Source organism: Ostrea edulis, chromosome 7, assembly GCF_947568905.1.
Source record: "Ostrea edulis chromosome 7, xbOstEdul1.1, whole genome shotgun sequence".
NCBI lineage: Eukaryota > Metazoa > Mollusca > Bivalvia > Ostreida > Ostreidae > Ostrea > Ostrea edulis.
This window is the reverse complement of record NC_079170.1, coordinates 46,213,762-46,239,455: the sequence shown is the minus strand read 5'-3', so window position 1 is coordinate 46,239,455 and position 25,694 is coordinate 46,213,762. Positions and strand designations below refer to the sequence as shown.

The following is a 25,694-nucleotide window of genomic DNA, read 5'->3' as shown; positions in this document are numbered from 1 at the left end:
GTATCGTGTTTGTCTTGCTTTTAATTTCATATTCATTATAAGAATTTTAAGAATGATGAGATCCATAGCTGTTCGTTATTTTTACTATTTCATGCTCACATTTCAACTACCATTCATATGTACTATATCATGTATAAATGGGACAGGGATACGATACATTGCACATAATAATAATCTACTTAAAAAGGTAGGATGAGGATGTTCCATGCTTTGAAAATTGTTTAATTCATAAGTGTAAAAAGTTTTCTATACTCATCCCACCTCTGGTATTTAATGCCTCGTTCACACGACGAAGTGAATTCCTATTGAAGGCAAGTTAATGCGCATTAAATCTGAACACGGATATTTTGATGCGCATTAGTTTACTTCGAATTAAAGTTTACGTCATATTTTACTGCGCATAAGATTTACTCCGCATTAGCGTCGTGAGAACGTAAAGCAGAGCTAATGGAGATTAAATGTAGACGCATGCATAATAGCAAATGTGGGTCACCTGCATCATAGCCGTAGTTAGTTATAGATATTTATTTAATTGCAACAGTCTCGTTTAAAGTCAGCATTTCGTAATTCTATGGTCGTTATAAAGATCTAGTTTGCTAATGCAACCTATCATTGGGTCAAATGCTGTCTGACGTATTTCATACCGATTGTTAGACCGTTCATGGCACACTGATTTGACTACGAATAACTCCGTTTACCTGAGCAAGATTTAGGGCTCACGTCGGGTGTGACCGGTCGACAGGGGATGCTTACTCCTGCTAGGCACCTGATCCCACCTCTGGTGTGCCCAGGGGTCCTTGTTTGCCCAACTATTAATTTTGTATTGCTTATAGGATTTATGAGATTGATCACTGTTCGTTATCATCACCTTTCATTCATATAATTTTTGGAGAGAAAAACTAATTATAATTAAAATATAGTAATCACAAAAAAAGAAGTACACAATGTATGCCATTAGATAACTTCAGACGGAAATCTTTGCTCTGCATAAGCATACTCAGTAGTAAACATGGAAGGAATTGCTTTTAGATACGATATTTGTGTTACATTTTAACAAATATGCCCTCATTGTGTCAAATTTATACCATATGACAATTGAACATTTGTAACGTTTTCTTGATAACTTCTATTCCAATTCTTTTTAAATTTGATATTAAGCTTCTTTGGTACAAAAGGGACATAAATTGTAAATTTCAGGATTCCTGCACCCCTGGGGTCCTAAGGGCGGGGCAAAAATTAACCAATTTTCAAACATCGTCTTCTCTACAATCACATATACATGTGTAAGAAAAACTAAATGCATAGTTATGTAGAACAGGGAGGTCTCTACCAAAATGCTCCCCGGGGTAGGGGTAGGGCGAGGCCTAACTTAGTACATAGTGTTTATGTGTAAAACACTTAAATAACATTCGTTAGTGCTATTGATACTAACTTGAACCTAATGAATATTAAGAAGGAGCACGTAGTCTTTCACCAAAATTGTAAATTTGATGATCTCAGAGGTTTTGGTATGAGGGTGGGGACAACCGCACATGTGTAAGAAAAACTAAATGGATAGCGATGATCACCTTTCATGTAGAGCAGGATGGCCTCTACCAAAATTGTAAATTTCATGATCCCAGTGGTAGGGATTTTAATCCCAGGGTGGGACCAAACTTATTACATGTATATAGTGTTCATGTGTAAAATATTTAAATAACATCTTCTTTAGTGTTATTTATACTAAATTGAAACTAAATGGATGATTAGAAGGAGTAGGCAGTCCTTTACCAAACTTGTAACTTCCATGATCCTAGGGGTAAAGGATTGGTTTCAGGGTGGTGTCAAAATCATAATAACGATTTGGAGGACCAATTTAAGTTTACAGTAAAAGCCTTTCATCGGTGTATGCACTTTTGAGAGCAGTGAAGTTTCAAGAACACATCTTGTTTTATACTGTTTCTGAACATTAGAATTTAGCTTAGATATTCAGAACAGGAAATGTTTTCTAGATTTCATAATATTTTACTTGCAGTGCGCATACATGTGAGCAAGGCATAAATGGGTCCGTCGAGAATATAAAATTCTAGGCATGGCAAATACAAACACCTGGCCACACTGAAGGTGGGATTAGGTGCTTAGGCGTAAGAATCCCCTGTTTACTAGTCACGCCCGTTGTAGCCCTACCTTGATCAGATAAATTGAGTGATCCAAATTTGAATTGTTGCAATACAATACGCTTTGACATTTGACGATTTTTGCATTGTGTTACATATATCACAGAACAACATAACACTGAAATTCAGGAATGGGAAGAGGAAAACAAGCTTTACTACGAAACTCACAGCTTTCCCTCAATGATGGAAAAAGTACGAAACCAATCCTTCGTAACATTTGTTGGTGTGCCAGGATCTGGAAAGTCGGCAACAGCTCATCACATCGCCCTCAAGCTCCAGGAGGAAGGTTACGAGGTTGTACCAGTTGATGAAATTAGAGAGATAAAGCAATACTGTGACACAAAGAATCCACAGGTTTTTGTTATTGATGATGTTGTTGGAGTGTTTGGCCTTCAAAACACAAAATTTGATGTATTGACAGATTATAAACGAAAACTAACAACACCATGCATGGAAAAGTCTAGAACGCTGATGACATGCAGAGAGGCTGTGTTCAATGAGATACAATCATACACACATTTTTTTACCGAAGAGGTAAATGTGGTGAGGTTACACAGTTCTGAGAATGAATTAGATGAGAATGACAAAAAACAAATTCTTCAGAAGTATAGTTTACATGTCAATTTACTGTCACCTTCATTGCCGGCGTTAACAACCCGCATGTTTCCTCTCCTCTGTAAATTTTTTTCAAAAGAAAATAATTTCAAAGTTCTAGGTCAAACATTTTTCATGAATCCAATTCAGTGCATTATCGATGAATTTGGTAACATGCAGAGTTATAACAAACTAAATTACACAACTCTTGTTTTGTGTACCATGAATGGAAATTGTCTCTCACGAGATGTTTTTGAGAATGCATGTTTCGTTGACAAAAAAAGAAATTTGTTAGAAAAATGTAAATTAGAGGCCCATACAGATACATTCAAGTTCATGGATGCCTTGTCAGCAATGGAGGGGACATACACGAAACAGTGTATTGATGGCCAATACTCATTTATTCATGACTCTATGTATGAAATATGCGCCTATCATTTTGGCACACAGTTCCCAGACCAAATATTGTTGCACATGAGTAGTAGTTATATTGCTAATTTTGTAAAACCGCAAACAATTGAAACTAGTAGTACGAAAAGTGCAAAGGAACAAGTTGAAACTCAAACATGTAAGAGGGATGAGAGTAGCAATGGGATAGTTAAGGAAGGAGATGAATGTGATAAAAACAAAGAGAGCAGTAATGAAAACGGTGAGAGTGGAGACGGTCAAGATCTGTGTATAAGGTTACGGGAGGACCAGTATGCGCTGTTAGCAGATAGGTTATACAGAGATATACAGACCATGGAGTTGTTTGGGGTTTTTAGAAATAATGTTTTAAAAAATACCAAGGTGTGCGAAGCTTTCATTCTCGAGCTGAAGACAAAGTCGTACAAAGAATTGGAATCATTATTTCTCTGCAAGGTGGAGAATGTCGAGAAGATAATGAGAATACAAAAGAGTGTGTTGGATGAGAGTGAGGATTGGGATCAGTGGAGTGAAGAGAGGGATAGGCAGAGGCTGTTAGTGGATATAAGGGATTTAACGACACAGGGTGTGAGAGCGATCAGCTGGGTGATTTACTATGGACACAATAAGATCCTACAGTACCTTGTAGGACTGATTCAACAACACAAAGAAATCAGTGAATTATCTATGATTTCCAAAGATGGACACGAGTATTCTTCTTTGCAGAATAAGGATTTTCTTGATGCAGGTGCTACAAATAGGCTACCGAAATACCAGCCTTTACATTATGATTCAGCATTAGAGCAGAACAGATTACTTCTATTGGGTTGTTATAGTGGTGATGTAGAAACAGTCAAATTAATTCTATCTCAGATAAATAAAACGCCAATTGAAAAAACCGGTCAGAACGGTGAAGGTTATGTTTTCTGTTCACCACTGACAGTCGCTTGCAAAGGGGGACACGTGAGCATGGTGATAGAATTGGCAAAGGCTGGCACAAATATCAATCAACAAGATGAGAGGGGGAATACACCACTGGTAGTTGCATGCGAAGGTGGACACTTCAGAGTGGTGGAAGAGCTGGTAAAGGCTGGAGTTAATGTCAATTTGCAGGACAAATGGAATTCACCTCTGGTAGCTGCATGTAGTGGAGGATTTGAGAATGTGGTGGAGGTGCTGGTGAAAGCAGGAGCTTGTGTTAATTTAAAGGATGAAAATGATAAGTCACCACTGATATGTGCGTGTTATGGAGGTCATGTAAACGTTGTGAAAGTATTGGTAAAGGCTGGGGCTGATGTAAACTTAAATCATGGGAATAGTAAGTCAGCACTGAATGTTGCATGCTGTAGAGGACATGTAAGTATAGTAAAAGATCTGATTAAAGCGGGAGCTGATGTGAATCTCTATTTTGGAAATGCGAAAACACCATTGATAACTGCATGTTTTGAAGGACAAGTGAGTGTTGTGAAAGAATTGGTGAAGGCGGGATCTGATGCCAACCTTCAGATAGAAAATGGAAATACAGCACTACTAACCGCTTGTAAGCGAGGACACGCTAGTGTGGTGGTGGAGTTGGTTAAAGCTGGGGCTAATGTGAATCAACGGGGTGAATTTGGGAGAACACCACTAATTGTTGCATGTAAAAGAGAATATATCAAAGTGGTAGAGGAGCTGATGAAAGCGGGCGCTGATGTCAATCTACAGGATGGACATGGGACTACACCACTTGTAACTGCATGTGAAGGGGGATATATTGAGGTAGTTGAAATATTGTTGATGACGGGAGCTGATGTCAATCTTCAGACTAGAGAAGGAATGATACCACTGGTTACTGCATGTTTTTGGGGACATGTGAATGTGGTTGAGAAATTAGTAAAGGCAGGGGCTTGTGTCAATCTTCAGGACAAAAATGGTAAAACACCATTGGTAAGAGCATGTTATGTAGGACATGTGGGAATGGTGGAGGAGCTGGTGGGTGCAGGAGTTGATGTCAATTTGCAAGATGAAAATGGTCAAACACCACTGGGAACTGCTTGTATTGAAGGACACATAGCAGTGGTTGAGGTACTGGTGAGGCAAGGGGCTAATGTCAATCTAGGAAATCGAGGAGGAACACCACTATTATCTGTAATTGATTTAGGACATGCGAGTATATTGGAGATGTTGGTAAATTCGGGGGCCGATATCAATTTGACGAATAAACGAGGAGAAACACCACTGGTAACTGCATGCTTTAAAGGACAGTTAAATGTGGTGGAGAAGCTGGTGAAAGTTGGGGCACTTGTAAATGAACAAAATGCAAATGGAATTACGCCACTCGGAGCTGCATGCTTTGAAGGACATGCAAGTTTGATAGAGGAGCTGGTAAAAATGGGGGCTAATGTCAATGAATGTTATGACAAAGGACGGAGAACAGCTCTGAGTACTGCGTGTTACAGGAAACACGTCAGTGTAATAAGGAAGCTGGTGAAAACAGGGGTTGATGTTAATATTCAGTATAGAAATAAGGAAACAGCACTGGTTGATACATGTAATAGAGGCTCTCTCGGTGTAGTGGAAGAGTTGTTGAAGTCGGGGGCTGATGTCAATCTAAAGAATGGGAATGGGGAAGCGCCACTGATAACGGCATCTTTTAGAGGACATGAGAGTATAGTGAAACAGTTGGTGCAGGCGGGAGCTGATGTTAATCTGCAGAATGGACTTGGGAAAACCTCTCTGGTAAGTGCATGCTTTGGAGGGCATGCCAGTGTAGTGGATGAGTTGTTGAAGTCGGGGGCTAATGTCAATCTGCAGAATGGAGACGGGAAAACACCACTGGCAACAGCTTCGTTTAAAGGACATGTAAATTTGGTAAAAACGTTGATAGAGGCAGGAGCTGATGTCAATCTGGAAAACGGACTTGGCGAAACTCCTCTGGTAAGTGCATGTTTTTGTGGGGGTGACAAAGTAGTAGACGAGTTGGTGAACTTAGGAGCTGATGTTAATCTGCAGAATGGAGTCGGGGACATACCATTAGGAGCAGCATGCCTTAAAGGACATGCACATGTGGTTGAGAAGCTAATACAGAATGGGGCTGATGTCAATCTACGAAATAAAAAAGGTTTCACACCACTTGAAACTGCATGTTGTAAGGGACATTTTAAAGTGATGGAAGAGCTAGTAAAAGCAGGAGTCAATGTCAATCTGCAAGGTGAAAACGGGAGAACGCCACTAATGACTGCATGTTTTAGAGGACATGGGGTTTTGGTTAGAGAACTGTTGAAAGCGGGAGCTGATGTCAATTTGCGAGATGGAAATGGGAGATCGCCACTAGAAACTGCCATGGATAGAAGATATATGAGTATAGTTGACGACCTATCGTTGGCAGGCGCAAACTGAATAATACAGAACATAGTATGCGCCAGTGGTAACAGCAAGTAGATGGAAATCTGATGAAAACCTAGAAGCCGCGGAGTCTGATGTCAATTAACCTAACATACAGAGGAAAATTATTTGAATCTCTGTTTCATGATATAATTAATTGCTATTCATGTCTCAGTAAAGTATGGAGTATTTTAACAGACTCTATGACATCATGAATTATATGAAGGTATATTATACAAGTGTAGCCATGGTGGACACACGTATAAACAGGCAGTAGAGACTAGCGATGATGTGATAGTAAAAAAGAGGAACGTAGTATAAGTAAAAAAAAATGTGTTTGGACCTAAAGGAAAAAAATCTAAATAATCTAAATCACCTGTTATGTGTTGGTATGGATGCTAATCGGTGGATATTTTTGTCAACGGATGGCTATGATTTAAATGATTCTGATAATACTTTTGATGTTAGGTATGTTGGCGATGAGGTTGGTGAGAGATTTGAATAGTTTGGGTTTCGTGATGTGTTTGATGTGAACGAATCTGGTAATGCGTTTGGTATTGCCGATTATTATGATGTTACTTATTTTGGTGATTTTATTGTACTGATGACTTCAGTTTGATGATGTTATTGATTAAATGTAACTGGTAAGTCGTAAAACGTTTTTGCATACAATGGCCGATAACTTTCATTGTTATTTACTGAGCGAATGGAGATCGCAAATAGGGAAATACTGGCCCGTATTGACTCTATATTAGGGTGGGACAAGCTGACTTGGGTGTGAGTACTGACAAAAGTGTTATTCGTGGAGAGATTGATGATCAGAGTACAAGGGAGTGATACTTGGAATCAATAAACGTGCATTACCCCAGATGAGTATTTTCATTTCCTATGTAATTTGTAAGATATGTTTTGATGTTCAGTAATCCGGATGTAAATTTTCATACACCCTGTTGAAGCTGCGGGTAGAAAACATTACATCACATTGTATTTTCTACAAGCAATTGATAATCATATTTCCAAACATCTTTGTTCCAGGGTCCGTGTTTCCTCTTAATTTTGTACTCTTTGTGGGGATTGTGAGCTTGATCACTGCTCCTTATTTTCACCTTTCCATTATAACAAGTTCAATAAAATAAATACAACTTTTATGGCAATGAAATTATTGATATGAATAGATTAGGCCTTTTTTCACTCAAGCGTACAAAACCGGAAAACCTTACACAATCTTCAACAAAAATAACGAAAAGATTTGTCTCAAATACCTCGATCCTGTATCTAGATTTATTTGGTTACACAGGAAACGAAGTTATCCAGGTCCAATCAAAAAGAAACATGTACTTGCCTCATGGTATATGGAATACAAACGGGGTAAATTTCCCATCACTCTTGATTGGGCCTGGATGATTACCAATGCACAGTGCATTATCTACGGGATAAAAACGTGCCTGATATTTAGGTCTCACGGCGGGTGTGAGCGGTTGACAGGGGATGCTTACTCCTCCTAGGCACCTATAGTATATCCAGGGGTCCATGTTTGCCCAACTCTCTATTTTGTATTGATTATAGGAGTTATGAGATTGATCACTGTTCGTTATCTGCACATTTCATAATGGAGATTGTATTCAACACAATATCTATGTATTTTTTCTCAGAGATTTGTGAAGTAAATCTACTATAGGAAAGAAATGTGGTATTAAGGAAATATGAAACAATCAAAAATGTTAACATAACTATGGAGTTCAATACAGTCTGCAAGCTTAGTATAAAAATATTTTAAAACATATTGTTAAAATTAGGTGTTTTGTAATTCTACTATATATTTCTGTGAAGTGTTTTTGAGATCCATATATCTTACTGCAGTTGTTTGCTTATATATATTTTTTTTATATCTTTCTTTAGTTCTTATTGTAAAATATACGAGTATCCTCATTTGATTATTTTGGGTCGACTGATTGTCAGTGATCTACAAAGAAACACAAATATGTATCCCAATGCTATTAGGAGTTCAGAATGTTTGTATAGTATGTATACATAGTTGCTAATGCTACGAACAAGTCTCAGATAATCAACGGAAATAAGGTAATTCTATTCTAATGTCTTGTAATTTAACATTAGCTACTCAATAAATGTTGTTTTGATATATCATTGTGTGACTTGTGTCTCAGTGTGGTGTAATTTTTAAAGAACTATTTATATCTTTACATTTAACTCTTTATGCAAGAACTGCCCACATAGTGGGGGGGCCAATGTAGCAGATTGAAATTCCCGTTGAACTTGCTTGTTAATTTTTGGACACTGGCTGGGCTGTCTTTAGGGATGATATAAGTTGTAGAAAAAATATGTCTCCAATTTTTTCAAGTTCTTTATAGCGGCCATTTTGGATTTTCAAAATGGCGGATATCGAAAACGTAAAATTCCATTATCTTGGCTTCTAAATGACCTAGAGTTTCGATTCTGGTGTCCAGTTGTACATTTTTGGGGATAGAGAATCGAATGAAACCTTCTTTAATAACCTACAAGGGATAAAAATAGGTTTTTATGGCACAGCCCAACCAGTGTCCAAAAATTAACATTTGAATTCAACGGGAAAACATTGGCCCCCTACTATATTAGTTAAGCCCCTAGAAATAAGAATTACACATCTGCACTTATCCCAATTGAGTCGTTCACTTTGTTATGTTGTTCACTTTGTTACTGGTATGTTATTTGTTATTGGTATGTAACAGATTCATGACCCTCAGCTATGATGGAGCCGGCAAGCAAGAAATCCAAGAAAGAAACTGATTTCACACTTTGCATTAAGTGTCAGGATCCCCAAGGTGCACTAGTGACTGAGCCAGCACTGGGCTCATATGCAAAATTTCTCAAGTTCATCCAAGAGAGGGCACGGTATGGTGATGCAGACTTCAAACAGATCAGCGAACGATTAAGCTGTTTCACTGCCACTGACTTGAGGAACAAGAAAGCAATGTGGCACCGGACATGTTATGGATCTACATGCAACACTGCTCACCTAGAGCGTGCTAGAGTTCGCCACCAGAAAGCCTGTGAACATGGTGACACCCAGCATCTTCAAAAAAGGTCTGGACGTCCTTCTTCTGCACCTGCCGCTGCAAGTACCTCAGGTTCTACGCAAGGCGACACACTTCGCTTCACACCTTCAGCATCAACTCCATTTAACAGAGACCTTTGTTTCTTCTGTCAAGAGGTCACTAAGGAAAGTGTACATGTTGTATCCACGTTCAACGCAGGTAAAGAGCTGAAGAAAGCTGTTGAAGAAGGCAGCAACCACAAGTGGAAAGTTCAGCTGAGTGCTGCCATCAGTGCAGATGATGCTTGTGCAATCGACGTCAAGTATCATCTCCCATGCTGGGTGCGGAATGTCCAACGTGCTCCCAAGAGTGGGACATCATGTGATGACAAAGAACACACACTGCAAGAAACTAATGTTAGCAAATTAGCCGCAGACATTGAGTTTGCCAGCCTTGTTCGCTCTCTACTCCAAGCTGGTGAAATTCTCAACATGACTGACCTGAAGTCGGTTTACTCCAGGATTCTTGACAGTAATGGTGTGTACAATGTCCCATCACCTACTACCCAAGGCATGAAGGAGAAAATAGCCTCTCACGTTGATGATGTTCACTTCATGAAAGCAAAACGTCGCAACGAGTCAGACCGTGTATCCTCTACTGCCGTGCGTGATGCAGCTGTAGAAGATGCAATGACGAAGACAAATGAAAACAACATCCTACGACTGTTTGAGAGTGCCTCTGTTCTCCACAGTGCCATTGCTGGTCAGAACATGCACCCATGGCAATTTGAAGGAGAACTGAACACTGATGATGCTGAAAAGCATATACCCAAAGCACTCTATGCTTTCCTCCCCTGGCTACTGGAAGGACCAGCCACGAGCATTGAGCCAGAGACTGTGCGCTCAACCACCATTCATCGAGGTGTTATAACCATCAGTCAGAACATCATGTACTGCTACAAGTCAAAACGCCAAGTCACGTACAAGCCCAAAGAGCCAGATGCACCATTCCGCCATCACTTAGAATGGTCACAGCCGCTTGCCGTTGCCATTGCAGTCCATCAGTCCACCAGAAGCAAGAAGCTTCTGGACTTCCTGCATGGGTTCGGTCTGTCTGTTGATTACAGTCGGATCTTGCGGTTGGAGACACAGCTGGCCAACTCAGTCATAGAGTCTACGAGAGAACAGGGTGTATACTTTCCAACAACCATGCACATAGGGATGTTTGTCTTCTTTGCAGTAGACAACAGTGACTTCAACGAAGACACACCTGATGGGAAGCGGACACTCCATGCTACAACCTGTGCACTCTTCCAACGACGGGAACATGCACCCTCCACAAATGAACATAGAACACTGAGACTACATGACCGAAAGGCTAGAGACCGCTCACTCAAGGATCTGACTGCTCCAGACTTTATTCCTTGCCATGCACCAAACCAACAATCTGCCACAGGTACCACGTATAGCTTCAAGACACGGTCAACCCCAGATGTCACCAAGCCGTACTCTGCGAAGGACACAGTGTGGCTACTTTCACGCACAATCATGCGCACAACTGAAGCTGAGGACGTCCAAGACGACATCATCCCACCAGATGATCAACTGCAAGCTGCAGAACCCCAGCATGCTGACCCTGTTGGGTCAGTCATCCACGATCCAAAACAACCACCTGACAGTAGGATCAAACATCACGATATCCCAACTTGGACAGCCTACAACTCACTGCTCTCCTCTTCGAAGCCTCTGACAGAGGTCAACGCCCTGCCATTGGTAGCAGCCCCAGCCCATGAATGGCAAACACTGATAACAGTCTTGAAACAGACACAGCAAATCAACTGCATGGTCATGGGTCCCGATAGGAAGACAGTGATCACTTTAGACATGGGCCTGTATGAGCGAGCCAAACAGCTGGAGATGACCAGAGATGACTGCAAAGGCAAGTGGGTACTGCGACTAGGGGAGATGCACACTGTGATGGCTGCACTGAGGGCTGCTGGGAATGCCATAGAGGACAGTGGTCTTGACGAGGCTTGGTCTGAAGCTGATATCTATGGCCCAACAACGACCAGACAAATACTGGAAGCCAAGCACATGAAGAAGGCTTTGGAGGCCCACATCACCACTGTACAAGCCCTCTTCGACCTCTATGTGGACGAATTCTTCCAATAGCATCCCCATCTGAGGGGCCCATGTACCCAGTCAGCACAACAGGTTGCCCAGAGCTGTCATCTACACAACCGAGAGGAGATGACAAGCACACAGAACAACATGCTAGCTGTCCTCGAGTCAAACAAAGTCCTGGAGGCCATGGCACAGTTTGATGAGAGGAAAGAAGCCAAGAGTCCACTGCTCAAGTTTGTGCGGCGCTACATGCGGATGATAATGGTGATATACACATTCATCCGTGCCACCCATGATGGACAATTTGAGCTTCACCTGTCTTCACTGGATGAGATGTGCATATACTTCTTTGCACATGACAAACAGAAATATGCCAGGCTGGCTCCCCGGTACCTTGCAGAGATGAAGGACCTGCAGATGACAGATCCAGGGATCTACCAAGAGTTCATGGATGGGAACTTCAGTGTCCATAAGAATGAACTCCCTTCTGTGTTGTAGGTGTGGACTATGCACTGGAGCATATCAACCGGATCATGAAGGTGACAGGGGGTCTTGTGGGCATTACCCAGAATGCCAGTGCCCGCGAAAGGTTCTTTCTGACAGCACCAGAGCTGAGTAGGCTTGCTGAAGAAGCCCGTCAGATGGCTGGCTCACAATCAGCTATCCTGTTATCCTGTTTATCCTGTTTTATTCGTTTCTCTATCCCCAGAAATTTACATTTTAACACTGAAGTCCAGCCTTTATGTGATTTAGAAGTGAAAATGATGGGGAAAAAAAAGATATATATGCATTGGCATACGTGCGTGAAAATCAAAAATTGGCCGCCATAACAACCCTTTCGATCATATGTAGGTGTATAAATGTGTTTTTATTGGATTAAGTATCCGCAAATATGTACATTTGGACACCAAATTTAAAACTCTAGGTCATTTAGAAGGCAAGATAATAGAATTTTACGTTTTCGATATCCGCCATTTTGAAAATCCAAAATGGCCGCTATAAAGAACTTGAAAAAATTGGAGACATATTTTTTCTACAACTTATATCATCCCTAAAGACAGCCCAACCAGTGTCCAAAAATTAACATTTGAATTCAACGGGAAAACATTGCCCCCCCCCCCCCCCCCCCCCCACTAACAGAACCATATATAATAAAACTGGCCGGGACCGTCTACTTACTTGGAGGCATCCGTGGTATTCCAAATATCAGTGTTCGAGATACCGAAGTTTACCTGTAGTTGTAATCAGTATGATGGAATTTGCATAAACACTTATTCGTTTCTTACTACTAATTTCATACAGAAGCACATTTTCACTATGTAGTATCTACATTGTGATTTACTACTTGATTTATTTCATTCAATCTTTAATGCAGACTATATTACTGGTTAGAAGTATAATCATTATACTTAACGGTGTTTTAATACGACAGTATGATATTTCAATCAATGATTAATGAGAAATACATCTACACATAACTTGCTTCAACTTTAGTTCTTTATAGAAGAATAATAGGTTAGGAACTTTAGTTCTTTATAGAAGAATAATAGGTTAGGAACTTTAGTTCTTTATAGAAGAATAATAGGTTAGGAACTTTATTTTTTATAGAAGAATAATAGGTTAGGAACTTTAGTTCTTTATAGAAGAATAATAGGTTAGGAACTTTAATTCTTTATAGAAGAATAATAGGTTAGGAACTTTAGTTTTTTATAGAAGAATAATAGGTTAGGAACTTTATTTCTTTTTAGAATAATAATAGGTTAGGAACTTTAGTTATTTATACAAGAATAATAGGTTAGGAACTTTGTATTCATTGTGTGAATTATAAAAATAATCCTTTGAAAAATATAAATACAATATTGATTATTTCTAATATTGTTTTCTATAAACTTGACGAAATTTGCGGTAATAAAGATGCACGTGTTGCTGGTTTTAATATCAAAATGTCACAAGAATTACATTTATTACATGTCTCCTCTTCCCGCATAACTTCAGTTCCATGTATACAAGATGTAAACAACTTCTATCTTTCATTATTTGCAGTATCGTTGAATTTTCCTTATCAAGAATCTCATAGGCCAACGACCACCCGGGTACCATAGCCCATACATAATAAATAGACCTGTCAGGGAGTTTCATTTGCATTTAAATTTCATTCTGGAGATTTTTGTCCACAGCTTTATGACCTTTCTAAATATGGATACAATTCCAAAGAAAGGAAAGATGAAATTTGAAGCATGTAAATAAACCCTTATCTGATTATCCGTCCTGATGAATTATACCTGTAATTTTGATAGACAGTTGTATCCTCTCCTTTGAATGTGTATTCAACTTTCATTGAACTTCTGAAGAACAAAATATTTCAAAATGATTGAAGCATTATTAAACTCTATGACCACAAGGCAAAGTTACCCCCACCCCCACCCCCCACCCCCATGTTTCAAATGACCTGACCGTTTGGACCATGGATAATGTCATGATCATTATGTACAAAAATATTTGTCGTTATAATATTTCCTTGGCTCAAATGTTGTCTGACGTGCTTCATATCGATTGTTAAGCCGCTCTTGGCACACTGATTTGACTTCAAAATACTCTGTTTACCTGATCAAGATACAGGGATCACGGCGGATGTGACCGGTCAACAAGAGGTGCTTACTCCTCCTAGGATATGACCCCACGTCTGGTATGTCCAGAGGTCCGTGATTGCCTAGCTCTCTATTTTTTATTCTTTGTAGGAGTTATGAGATTGACCACTGTTCGTTATCTTCACCTTTGACAATATATGATATTAAAGATTTCTATTGTGGAATTGATACACTTTCACTACATACACTGCAACCATATTGTTCCTGCCCTAAGTCTGAAGCCAGGGGAAATGTATTTCACAATAAATAAAGTGCATTATATCCTTGATTATTTATGGTTTTACGCCGTTTTGGCATTAGTTCAGCCATTTAACGGTGACATAAGTAAATGAAGTAAAGTTCATGGACATCATAAACATATGTGTATATTAGAAATCGCATTTTCCTTCATGATCCAACCAATTTCAGCACGGGACACAAACCGTTCATGTTGACCATGAACTAGTTTAAAGTACTCGACTGAAACTTGAGAGAGTGATAATTTTAGAGAATGCAACATGTGTTACGGGAATCTCGCAAAGTCACACCTTGGACTAAGATTGTGAACTTACGTGGATTGTCATCCCAATCTTGTGGTCTCCAAGTTACAATCCAACATTAGGCCTAATGTTTAACGAAGTGCAATGTTGATGTGTGACGTCATGTCTACGTTTTTGACGTATGTCATAATACGACTGTGACAGAAGCGGATCTAAGGAGTTTATGCAGCAAAAACAAAGCAAAAATCTTTAATTTTTTCGTTTAAAAAATAAGAACTGCACAAATCTATTTACCAGTTTCAAATCCTTGGCACGTTCCGCTGTTCAAGGTCGAACAACGAGCCTCCACAGTACCCAGGTAACTTACATTCAGTATAAGATATTAAAGTTACTTTTATTGTGAAGTTTCATTTTTGAAATTCTATTCCTTAAAGTTCAGAAATCACTCATTACATTTGTTGAATTAACAATGCATTTTGTTCGTTTTATGTGGACTATATTTTGACGTTCAAGTTCACAAACATTTCGTGATTTATAGAAGCAATTTAAACAAACGGCAATTGGATACGTTTTCTATATTTAACGCGATTCACAGAATTTGCCTAAAATCTAAATCCATTCTTATTGACATTGAACAGCTGAAAAGTGTATTTTAATTCTTAAGTATTCTGTTTTTCAGCCTCTACTGAAGAAGTAAGGAAAATGATGTTTTCTAATATTTTATGCATTTTCACCATATTAGCTCCACCCTAGGACATAAACCTTTAACTCAGGAGTCATGGTTTTCACAATTTAATTTGAAGGCCTCATGGACATCATAACTATGCATTTAGGTTTTTTTCATATGTGGGAGGAGAAGAGATTTTATTTAAGATTTAAGACAGCTCACTAGATGACGACATGACCCCATCCTAAGGCATGAATCCCAGAGGTAGTGGTTTTCACAATTCAGGTATATAGGTTCATGGACATCATAACCATGCATTTGTTTTTCTCAAATATATATGAGAGTAGAGAAGAAGATATTTCTAAAATATGATACATTTTCACAAGAAAGTCATATTGGCTCCACCCTAGAGCGTAACCCCCAAACCAGGGGCCATGATTTTCACAATATAGGTAGAGATCTTTATAACCATGTATTTAGTTTTTCTCACACTTGTCTGAAAGAAGAGCATTTTCTATGATTTAATAAATCTTCACTATATGACCATATTGACCAAACCCTAGGGACTAAACATCTATTCCATTGGTAATAGATTTAACAAATTTGGCAAAGGGTGTCATGGATATCATAACCATGCATTTGGTTTTTCTCCCATATGTGTGAAAGTAGAGAAGAATATTTTTTGAAAAATTGGCATTTTTGCAGCTTTGGTCTCACCATGAGACCATGGAAGATCTGCGATGAAAAATGTCACGTATATCCTTATCCCTATCCTAAGGAAGCTTCACACCAAAAATTGTAACAGTTGGCTTTGTAGTTTTCAAGAAGTGAACTATGTAATATTGTTAACGGTCGAAGTACAAAGCTTTACGACGGACGAAGACCAACGACCAAAGGTCACCTGAGTGACTCAGGGGTCCTCTAAAAACTTGAATTCGCTTCTTACTACCTGTTCCCATATATCTAACCACACACATTGAGCATTTACGTCTTTTAGTCGTGTCACCAATATTTGATAATGATATACATGTATTTTTTTAAATTTCATGTTTTGCGTAACTAACTCAATTTTTTTTTATTAAACCCACGAGGTGACACATTGGTTTACACCTCTCGGTATCTAGAGAACAAATGTCAAACTTCAAACAGTTGTACTCCCTAAGAAGTAAATGACCCCTGACAAAGGTCAGGAGCAATCCTCTTCGGAAAAAAGAATGTTGTCAACTCAATGTTTTGAGAACGTTATGCTTAATAGACATCAAACTTTGTAGACAAAGGCAATGGTTATGTTCCTCATACAAAGTTTGAAAACATTATTTTAACTACAGATTACTTTATTTACCTGATGAAGATACTGGGCTCGGGCGGATGTGAGCGCTCATCAGAGGATGCTTCCACCTGGTCCCAATTCCGATGTTATCAGTGGTCCATGTTTCTACTACTCTCAATTCAATATTCATTACAGGATTTATTAAATTGTTCACTTCTTGTTTTTTTTTCACCTTTAATGGTCAGCAGTGTTCATCACCATGCGCATGCAAAGAATTTGTGATTGGATAATACCTAAATGCCTTTGACTGATTTTTTATGATTAAATGGTTTGGAAGTTATGATATTGAGAGATTAACTCTATGACATGGTCAAAATTACCAGTATTGACACGTATGCATGCCTTAATCTTCGCAAGTAAAGCGTCCGATTCGCTTACTCTCATCTTTCTCTTGGCTGATTTAGAACTGGCATCTAAAGGATCGAGCGAGTTATTGTTCTTGAAGAAATTAAAATCTAACCAATCACCTGACGTATTATTTCTGTTGAATGTGTAAGTTTACAGATTGGAATTGACAGATAAAAATAATAAATCTATTTTTATGTGTACATACTTTACGCGTATGTCACCTTTACATTTAAGGCGTAAATCACGTATCTAAGGATGCCTTTCATATTTTAATATTTCTACTTTTGTTTTGATATCGTACTCAATTTTGCTGAGTTTGTTCAGTTTATGCAGCACATACCGGCCTTTATCGTCATTTTCTTGAGGCACATGATCGAATATCTCTAAAAGTTGATCGTAAACCCTAAAACTTTCTCCGAAAATCGTTTGTCTTTGTTTTTTAAGACAAACTGCCATGACAAAGGTGATAACACGGGCTGGACATTTGGACCGCCATTACTCAAACCAAACTGTATGTGTGGCGCTATTTATTTGGATGCCTTGGAAAGTCGAAACGCGATATTTTGAAAGCTTAGAAATGCGACTAAATCCGCCAAGGGGGGGGGGGGGGAGGTGAGTGTAAGCGAATCTAACACTTGGCTCGCGAAGATGGCATGCCTGCTTAATTGTAATTGGATACAACTTAACGTCTAGAGCTTTCTTGTTTTTCTATCAGTTGGTTTAAAAATATCATATTGTAGATATATATATGGAGGATACCCTTAACAGATCGCCATTGTCAAAATTACTGTTCAAGGTTTGGATAATGCTAAAAAATAACTTGCATGAGTTTCTTATCAATGAAGGAAATAAAGTGAAATCCTTTTTGTACTACAAGTGTCAATAGTACGAATTAATGGGACTTAACAAAATGACACCACTTGGAAGATGAGGGATCTTTGGGAACCATCTGAAATAGTCCCTGGTAAACTTAGCAATAACGTTAGTTGAGTTTTAGATCATAAAGTGAAAGATTACTATCTGCTCCATATTTTGAAACCTCTGTTAAGCTGAATTCAACTCGATACACTGGTATTCCATAAGAAGTGGATGACCACTATTGAATGTAAGTTCGCATGGCCATGGGTCAAACTACTCTAGACACAAGAAAATATTGTTTTCTCAATATTCTATTAACCCTTAGCTTGATAGACATCAACATTGCTAGAGAGAACATTACCTCTATTTCTTTTGACAGTCACAAGATCGAAGGTCATTTGACTATGGATAGTTCAATATAATTTAGCTCAAGGATTCAAAGGTTCAAATGAACGAAATGCATCAGTAATTTATCATGAAAGGTGAAGATAACGAACAGTGATCAACCTCATAACGTTTACCGCTGTGAGTGGTATGGTTCTGTGGTTGTGTAATACTTCCTGTGTACCCGAGTTTCGTTCTCGGCTTTCTACGTCTCGTCACGCTGTGAGTGGTGTGGTTCAGTGGTCGCGTAATACTTCCTAAGGGTTAGATCTGTAGTTCTCTGCTCTGTACCAATATTTAACGGAGTGCTACATATCTGGAGCTACCTTTAGTAGAGACACGACCTCTCTACAAACACCATCCAAAAACATTGCCATAATATCTTTCTCACATCTTAAGAATATAAGTTGTATATGATATAATTTATTCGTAAAACACGTTTAATTGGGCAAAGTGATCGGTCTGCGTCTTCTTTTCTTTTTTGTTACATGTACCTACATTTCATTTTATCGAAAGATTAGGTTTGAGAAATAAAATAAGAAAAATGCATAGACCTCAGAAAAAAACCGACCTTGGATAATAATTGAAAAATCAATTAATCGAATTATTCGTAAAATGGCATTTTGCATACCATTGTTAGTTTTTATCACGTTCATGCACATTTCAGTGGTAATTGTAATATTTTTATTGTCTAATTTATACACTAGACTGATTTCATGGTTGCGCAATACATCTTGTCAACATGAATGACAGAATTTTCACAGGGCGTCATAACCCCCCTTAGAATCATGTTGTTCTGTTTTAACCTCGCGCGATTACACTGGACAAAAGTGACCACCACACTGACCAATCTTAAATGTAAACAAACAAGATGGTAAGCATGATCTAAATCTATACGCATACCTATACATTTACAATATAAATTTACTGTTATACATAATGATTCTATACATCTGGGTTAGGGCTAACCTTGATCAAGATATAGGGCTGACGGCAGGTGTGACCGGTCGACAGGGAATGCTTACTCCGCCTAGGCACTTGGTCCCACCTCTGGTATGTCCAGGGGTTCGTGTTTACCCAACTCTCTATTCTGTATTCCTTATAGAAGTTATGAGATTGATCAGTATTCTATATCTTCACCTTTCATCTACATTGCAACTACCCCTGTTTACTTCTTCTCCTCAAGTGATCCGTGGTACATCTATTTCTTAACTACGTAGTAATTTGCAAATGTCTTCAATAGCAATAATGATCCCCAATGATCTGTGAAAAAGCTAATGTATAATGAAATAACCCAACTTCCGAGTCATAACAAATAACCATTGTAAATTTGAAAAAAATAAAAAGGGATCTAGCAAAGCGTGTCGATGATCTTGAAGCGTACAGCCAGAAAAGACTTGATCCGGATCTCGGGTATTAGTGAGAGGGAAGAGGATACAACCGCAGCTATCCAGAATCTGGGCGAAACAATCGGGTTACTGATCGACCCAGGAGAAATAGATGCCTTACATCTTGTAGGGCCAAATCAGCAGGGAAGGTCCCGACAAATAAAAGTCGACAAAGCAACAAAAACCTACATGTACGTCAAACCACTGGAATGTCGGACATCCATATTAACCAAGATTTAAGGAAAGCTAGTAGCAGATTGGAATATCAAGCTTGTCAGCTAGTGCAGGAGAAGTTGAATGGCACTTTTGTCTTTGATGGTAGTATGATTGTAGTAATACTGGACGAAAAAGAGAACACAATTCATTCGTTGGATGACATGCAACGCGTTGTAAAATTTCCGGGCTACGTGTGCTTTAACAATTAGTTTTCCTTATAAACATCCACCATGCAGGAATGGTGTTAATTTACCCTAACACAGGTAACCAAGTTACTGATGCTGTTTGTATTTTCAAAATAAAATATGCCCAACTATACCTCAATCCTTGAATATTATAACAATGTAAATCCATTTTATTACGCTTTCCAAATGCTTGAAATTTCACCATTAATTTACTTGCAAGAATACTACGAGTTAAAAAGTTCCATTGACCTTTACTGCTATTTCCTTTAGTGGGTTTACGATATCAAAGCTACCTAGATAAACCCTGGATAAACCCTGTTTCTTAGATATATTTGCCAAAATTTTATTGTATAACTTAGATATGTTAAATCTTACAGTAATAAAATCAAAATATGAAGTTCAGAATCGAGAAAGATGCTTTTAATCGAGTGTTACTCGATCCCGTCGTCAGGACATCATACCCTAAAATCAGATCACATCTAATCCTAACATTAAAAAATTCCAAGATTCATAATTCTATTACAAAATGTTAAGATTGAATATGCCACGGCAACAAAGTTAGCTTAATACACTTTTGTATCTTCATATCTTAGAAAATATATGCAATCAATTGATCACTATTCGCTAATTTCACCTTTTCATGCAATCAACTGAATCAAAACTATTAACTTTCTGGAAAAAATGGTTTATTTTGACAATGTTTCTGTCTCTGTGCATACAAAACATTCCACTGTAATATTCATACAATACATCTGTAATTAACCCGATCTGCATCGTCCACGATAAAGTGCATATTCTCCCGGATCTGGTACACAAATGAGACCGTGAGCACAGGGGCACTGCTCCACCGCGTGCTGCACGGAACAGACGTCTTCTTCCACCAATAGAGGAGCACAGTACGTGAAATTATCACCTGTGACGTCACTCAACTCTCTCCTTTCAAAGGCATTCCAGTTATGAAGACACTATTCATTTACTCCGCATTCAGGATTCAGGGTGACATTTGTACCAATCCAGATTTTGTGAAACTGCAAAGTGCACGGAATCCTAAAATATAAAATACTATGTATGATATTACGGTATGTTGAATACATTGATGACGAACAGCGATCAAGCTCATAAATACCATAAGAAATACAAAAATTGTCAACGAGAGTAGGATAGACACAGACCCTAGGTGGAGTAAGCAATTCATTAACCGGCCACACCCACCACGAACTCTACATTTTGATCAGGTAAACGGAGTAATTCGTTGTCAAAATCAGTGTGTAAAGGACGGTCTAACAATTGGTATGACATGTCAGACAGCATTAAGCCTCATTGCAGGTTGTATTTTCAAATCAAACCATTGTTATAATCAAACCATTGTTACCATAGAATTTGTGAAATGCTGAATTCAAAAAGACGTTTGAAACTCACGTAGCATCAAAGAACATGACCCACGAACCATGAAAAATGGCCTAGCCTGGGAAATTGATAATTTCTGTATATAATAATCTTCGGGATATAGGCTTTCTAGAAATGTTTTTCTTTTTTGCATATATTCTATACTTTTTTGTTAATATGACGTTGAATATTGTGGTATTTAATGTTAAAAAATTAACATTTCGGGATACACGTCACAACAATAAACCTCCAATGACCATGTACAATGTACATGAACCTATAAATCTCTGAATTTATCAAGTTATATGCACTCAAATAGCTAGAATGGCTTATTCAATGATCATAATAAGCATTTTTGACCAAATTTGGGAAATAGAAATAAGAAATATTTTGGAAATGATGTTCAAAGCCGTGATTGTTCAACTTTACTTTTAAATTATTTTTACTTGAATTTTAAAATACTGAAATAAGAAGAATAAATATAGTATGTAGTTTATTTACATGGTGAAAGAAGTGAATCATTGGAACAATTCTGTTTCATATCATATTCCATAGTTTTGGGTTTTTTTGTTTTCTTTCTTATTTTTTTTTTAGTATTAAAACGACCGAGTATCGAAAGCAATGGTAACGAAATAAGTTGACACCGCGTCTCGTCAAAACATGTTCAATTCGAATTTACTCGGAATTACACGTTCAACGAGCATTTGCTGTGAAACCTGGTTAAAGGAAAATTACTGTAGACACCTAATAGTAAGTATCAAATGATCTTTTTTTTTACATGTACATGTAGATTTCATAGCGTGAATAATAACAACACAACACCGATATAGGGGATCAGAGTCAGTATATTATTGACTCTGAAAATACGATTTGAGAAATGATACTGTATAAATTTTACTGTATTTATCTTGATCAATAATTGTATATTCCTATACGTATTAATCATGTAAAGATACTGAGGTCTTTTAACCAACAATTTTTTTAAATGTTTGTGCAATACATTATTGACTGACAGAACGTAATTCATGAGCTGTGATCTAAAAATCTTCCAGGCATTAATATAGATTTGAATAGAATTACATCTAGATACATATTTGAAATAGAATATATCCTAAGGCTCTGTAGTTTTAAATTGTTTGGATTATATTGCATTTACATGTAATGTATACATGCTTGTAAATGCCACAGAATGATAAATAATCTAAATTGGCCTATTTTGATAATGTTCCCAAAATAGAAGTATCATGTAGATCTATACAGGAAGTAACATTTACAAATCATGTTTGTTGTTTGTTATTTGCCAGTTAAGTATCATAATGATAATACTAGTAGTTCATAATAAGTAATTATTCTGCTAAAATCAAATACCCTTTTAATTGTCAACAAATACATCACTGGTAGAAAGGTTATAAAGCTTTTATCTAGCACAAGTTTCCATATTCTACAGGTTTACATATGTCAGCAAGTCCTCAAAAGCAGCTTTAGGGCTTCCCAGGAGATTCTGATGCTCACTGTTAGACTTTCACTGTCGTCAAAATCCAACCTTATTTTCTCTTTTCTCAAAACTTCAGCTCTCAAAAACTTGTTTGATTAATTATGTCACTCCTGTTTTGTTGAACATGGTGTTGTCAGCAATAGGTTGAAGTTCTTCTATGTCTTGTTGTAGGTGATTTGTACAGAAGCGAGCCCCGGCAGGAATGATGGCCTCTTTTGAAATGAAGATTTCATGCCTTACTCCTACTGGGACTACAACTAACTTTGGACCTGGTCACTCGCAGATACAGCATGAAGTGTGCCCTCTTGATGTACATGGGGATGGGAGTGATACAGAAGGGGGACTAATTGGAAGAACTGCTGCTGCTGGTGGTGGTGCTGGACTGTCTTGAATCTGTTGCCTAACCGACTTGATATTCTTCTGTTTAATATGGGAGCAACACACACACTCTGGCATATATTGCACAGAAAATCATGATCAGATGGTGCCCTCCCTATCAGAGTGGTGATCACTGACCTATATTTCTTTGAAATCCTGGATCTGTGTTTTGGTTTTACTCTCCATGGACAGTTGAAACAGAGAAAGAATTAGGGACCACTCCTTGGCATATCTGAAATATTTATGTCATATACATGTAATTAAAATATACAATTTGGGTTGGATGAAAATCTTATCTTCATGTTAAAACCCATTAGCCTAGGTTATTTTTCCTAAAATCTAATTATAAATCAATTAACTTGTTAATTAATGCTTGGTGAATCAATTAATAAATTGTATTCAAGAACTTGGAATTATTTTTTTTCCCACTAATAAACTGAAAATGTGTATCTTCAAATGTTTTGTTGATTAATGTCAGTGTGACATATAGAGGGGGTATGGGGTTTACAACAATGTATACATGGTTAATTTATTTCTATTATGTAGTCCATGTAAATTTCTGTGGAAACGAGGAAGTTATGTATATTCGGTCTTTCCTATCCCGGGGTAGGAAAGACCGAATACAAAATAACCCCCTCGTTTCCACGGAAATTAAGTCCATGAGAGCCTGAAATCTCCCAACCTGGGTCTGTTTAATGGACCCTTCCAAAGTCCTTTTTTAAGGAAAAAGTAAACCATTTTCCTAATCCAAAAAGAAAACTGGTGCAAAAACCATGAAATAATATAAATAATAGAAAAATTATCAGTAGTATTGTAATACATTTTCGGGGGGGGGGGGGGGGGGGGGGTTTGCCGTTTCACCTTTATAGATTGTTTTTTTTTCCTAACATTTAAAACGTATCTTTTCAATATCAATTTTGTCTATAGCACAAAATAAAAATTCTAAAATCAATTAAAGCGTTTGATTTTCGTGTGTATATATAAAACAAAACGAAAGAAAAAAAACTAGGATCCTCCACTAGTAAACTATGTTTTCCATTTAGAGTTATTGCCCTTCAATCGAAAAAACGTAAACATAATTAAGAGAATACTCTACATTTCAACACAAGTTTTGTCAAATATTATTTAACAAGATAAATTTTGATATGTATTTAAATTGATCTACTTCATTAAAAACAAACTTTCTGTGTGTTTTTGTAGGTGTCTTTCCACGTATATACAAGGGACTTATGAATTTACGAACTTAAATAGTTGAAATTGAAAACAAAACGGTAATTTTATCTCCGTTCGATGTATGAATATTGTGCGTTCAAATTCTCAAGTGCAAATGTAAAATAGATAGAGCTTACAGCCGTGTTTGACATTGCTGTAATATTCGGACATTTGTTAATGTAACACGTTGCTACAACTTTACAGTTATGATTGACAGACTTAATATTTTATAAGAAACTTTGAACTGTAGCCTATATTAATTAAACGTAGATCTACATAATTTGTAAAAATTATGAGAACCAATGGACAAATTCATACGATAGATCATACTGTCTGAATATATATCGCACATCTCCATGCGTAATACATGTGTACATGCTGGGCCTGTGTAATTGAATTGTTTACTGGGGTATTCCTAGAGAGAATGTTCTATCGTTAAAATGATAATGTCCTACGGCACCGATTGTGGTGAGGGCCTGTCCCGAGACACATATTATTCTAACTAGGGTATACCGTATGGCCGAATAAGTTTGTGCTGTACGTTTGATTCGAACATTCATTCTGTTTTGAACAATATCATTTTTAAAGTAACAAAAGGTAGGGAAATCGGTACTTTTAAAGCCATCGGAACGGACTTCGGAATCAAACATACACGATAGGTCCCCCCCCCGTACCTTTTTACCATAGGCCATGACTCTCATATTTACTCGTTTAGATATTGATTTTTTTATTTTAAAAAATATATAAGAACATAAAAACTCACCTCTTTGCTGTTTCTTTTTGAGTCGTATCAACTGTGTTAGTTGTATGTATTGACTTCCTTGGAATCTGACGTTTCCAGACGACACTTTTGTTATTATTATTTTTTTTTTCGACATGGCCGCATTGCTTACGAGTTAATTTTTTTGATGGAAAGTGTTAATCTAACTTTACATTTTAATTTTAGTTTACAAAATTGAGTCGTGAGTAATGCGGCCCATGTGAATTTATAGACTGAAGTTGGCAAATTTATGCGATTTTCCCGGAAAACGTGAAACTGCGGTAGGT

General features: G+C 37.7%; 1 protein-coding gene and 1 long non-coding RNA gene across 3 annotated transcripts in view; both read left to right on the top strand.

Moving 5' to 3' along the window:
* Positions 1-8,658, top strand: part of LOC125653916 (serine/threonine-protein phosphatase 6 regulatory ankyrin repeat subunit A-like) — a 16,791-nt gene extending 8,133 nt beyond the window's left edge. Inside the window, exon 4 of one of the 2 annotated variants that reach the window (XM_048883592.2) lies at positions 2,263-8,658. In XM_048883592.2, coding sequence (XP_048739549.2) covers positions 2,263-6,533 — 4,271 coding nt within the window. In that variant the 3' untranslated portion in view covers positions 6,534-8,658. The remainder of the gene's footprint in view (positions 1-2,262) is intronic. The other variant, XM_056144559.1, reaches the window with a different exon arrangement.
* A 12,993-nt stretch (positions 8,659-21,651) lies between these two features.
* Positions 21,652-23,892, top strand: LOC125653918 (uncharacterized). The gene is made up of 2 exons (XR_007362127.2): positions 21,652-22,312; positions 23,229-23,892. It is a non-coding gene; the product is annotated as an uncharacterized LOC125653918 (long non-coding RNA).
* Positions 23,893-25,694: the final 1,802 nt, after the last annotated feature.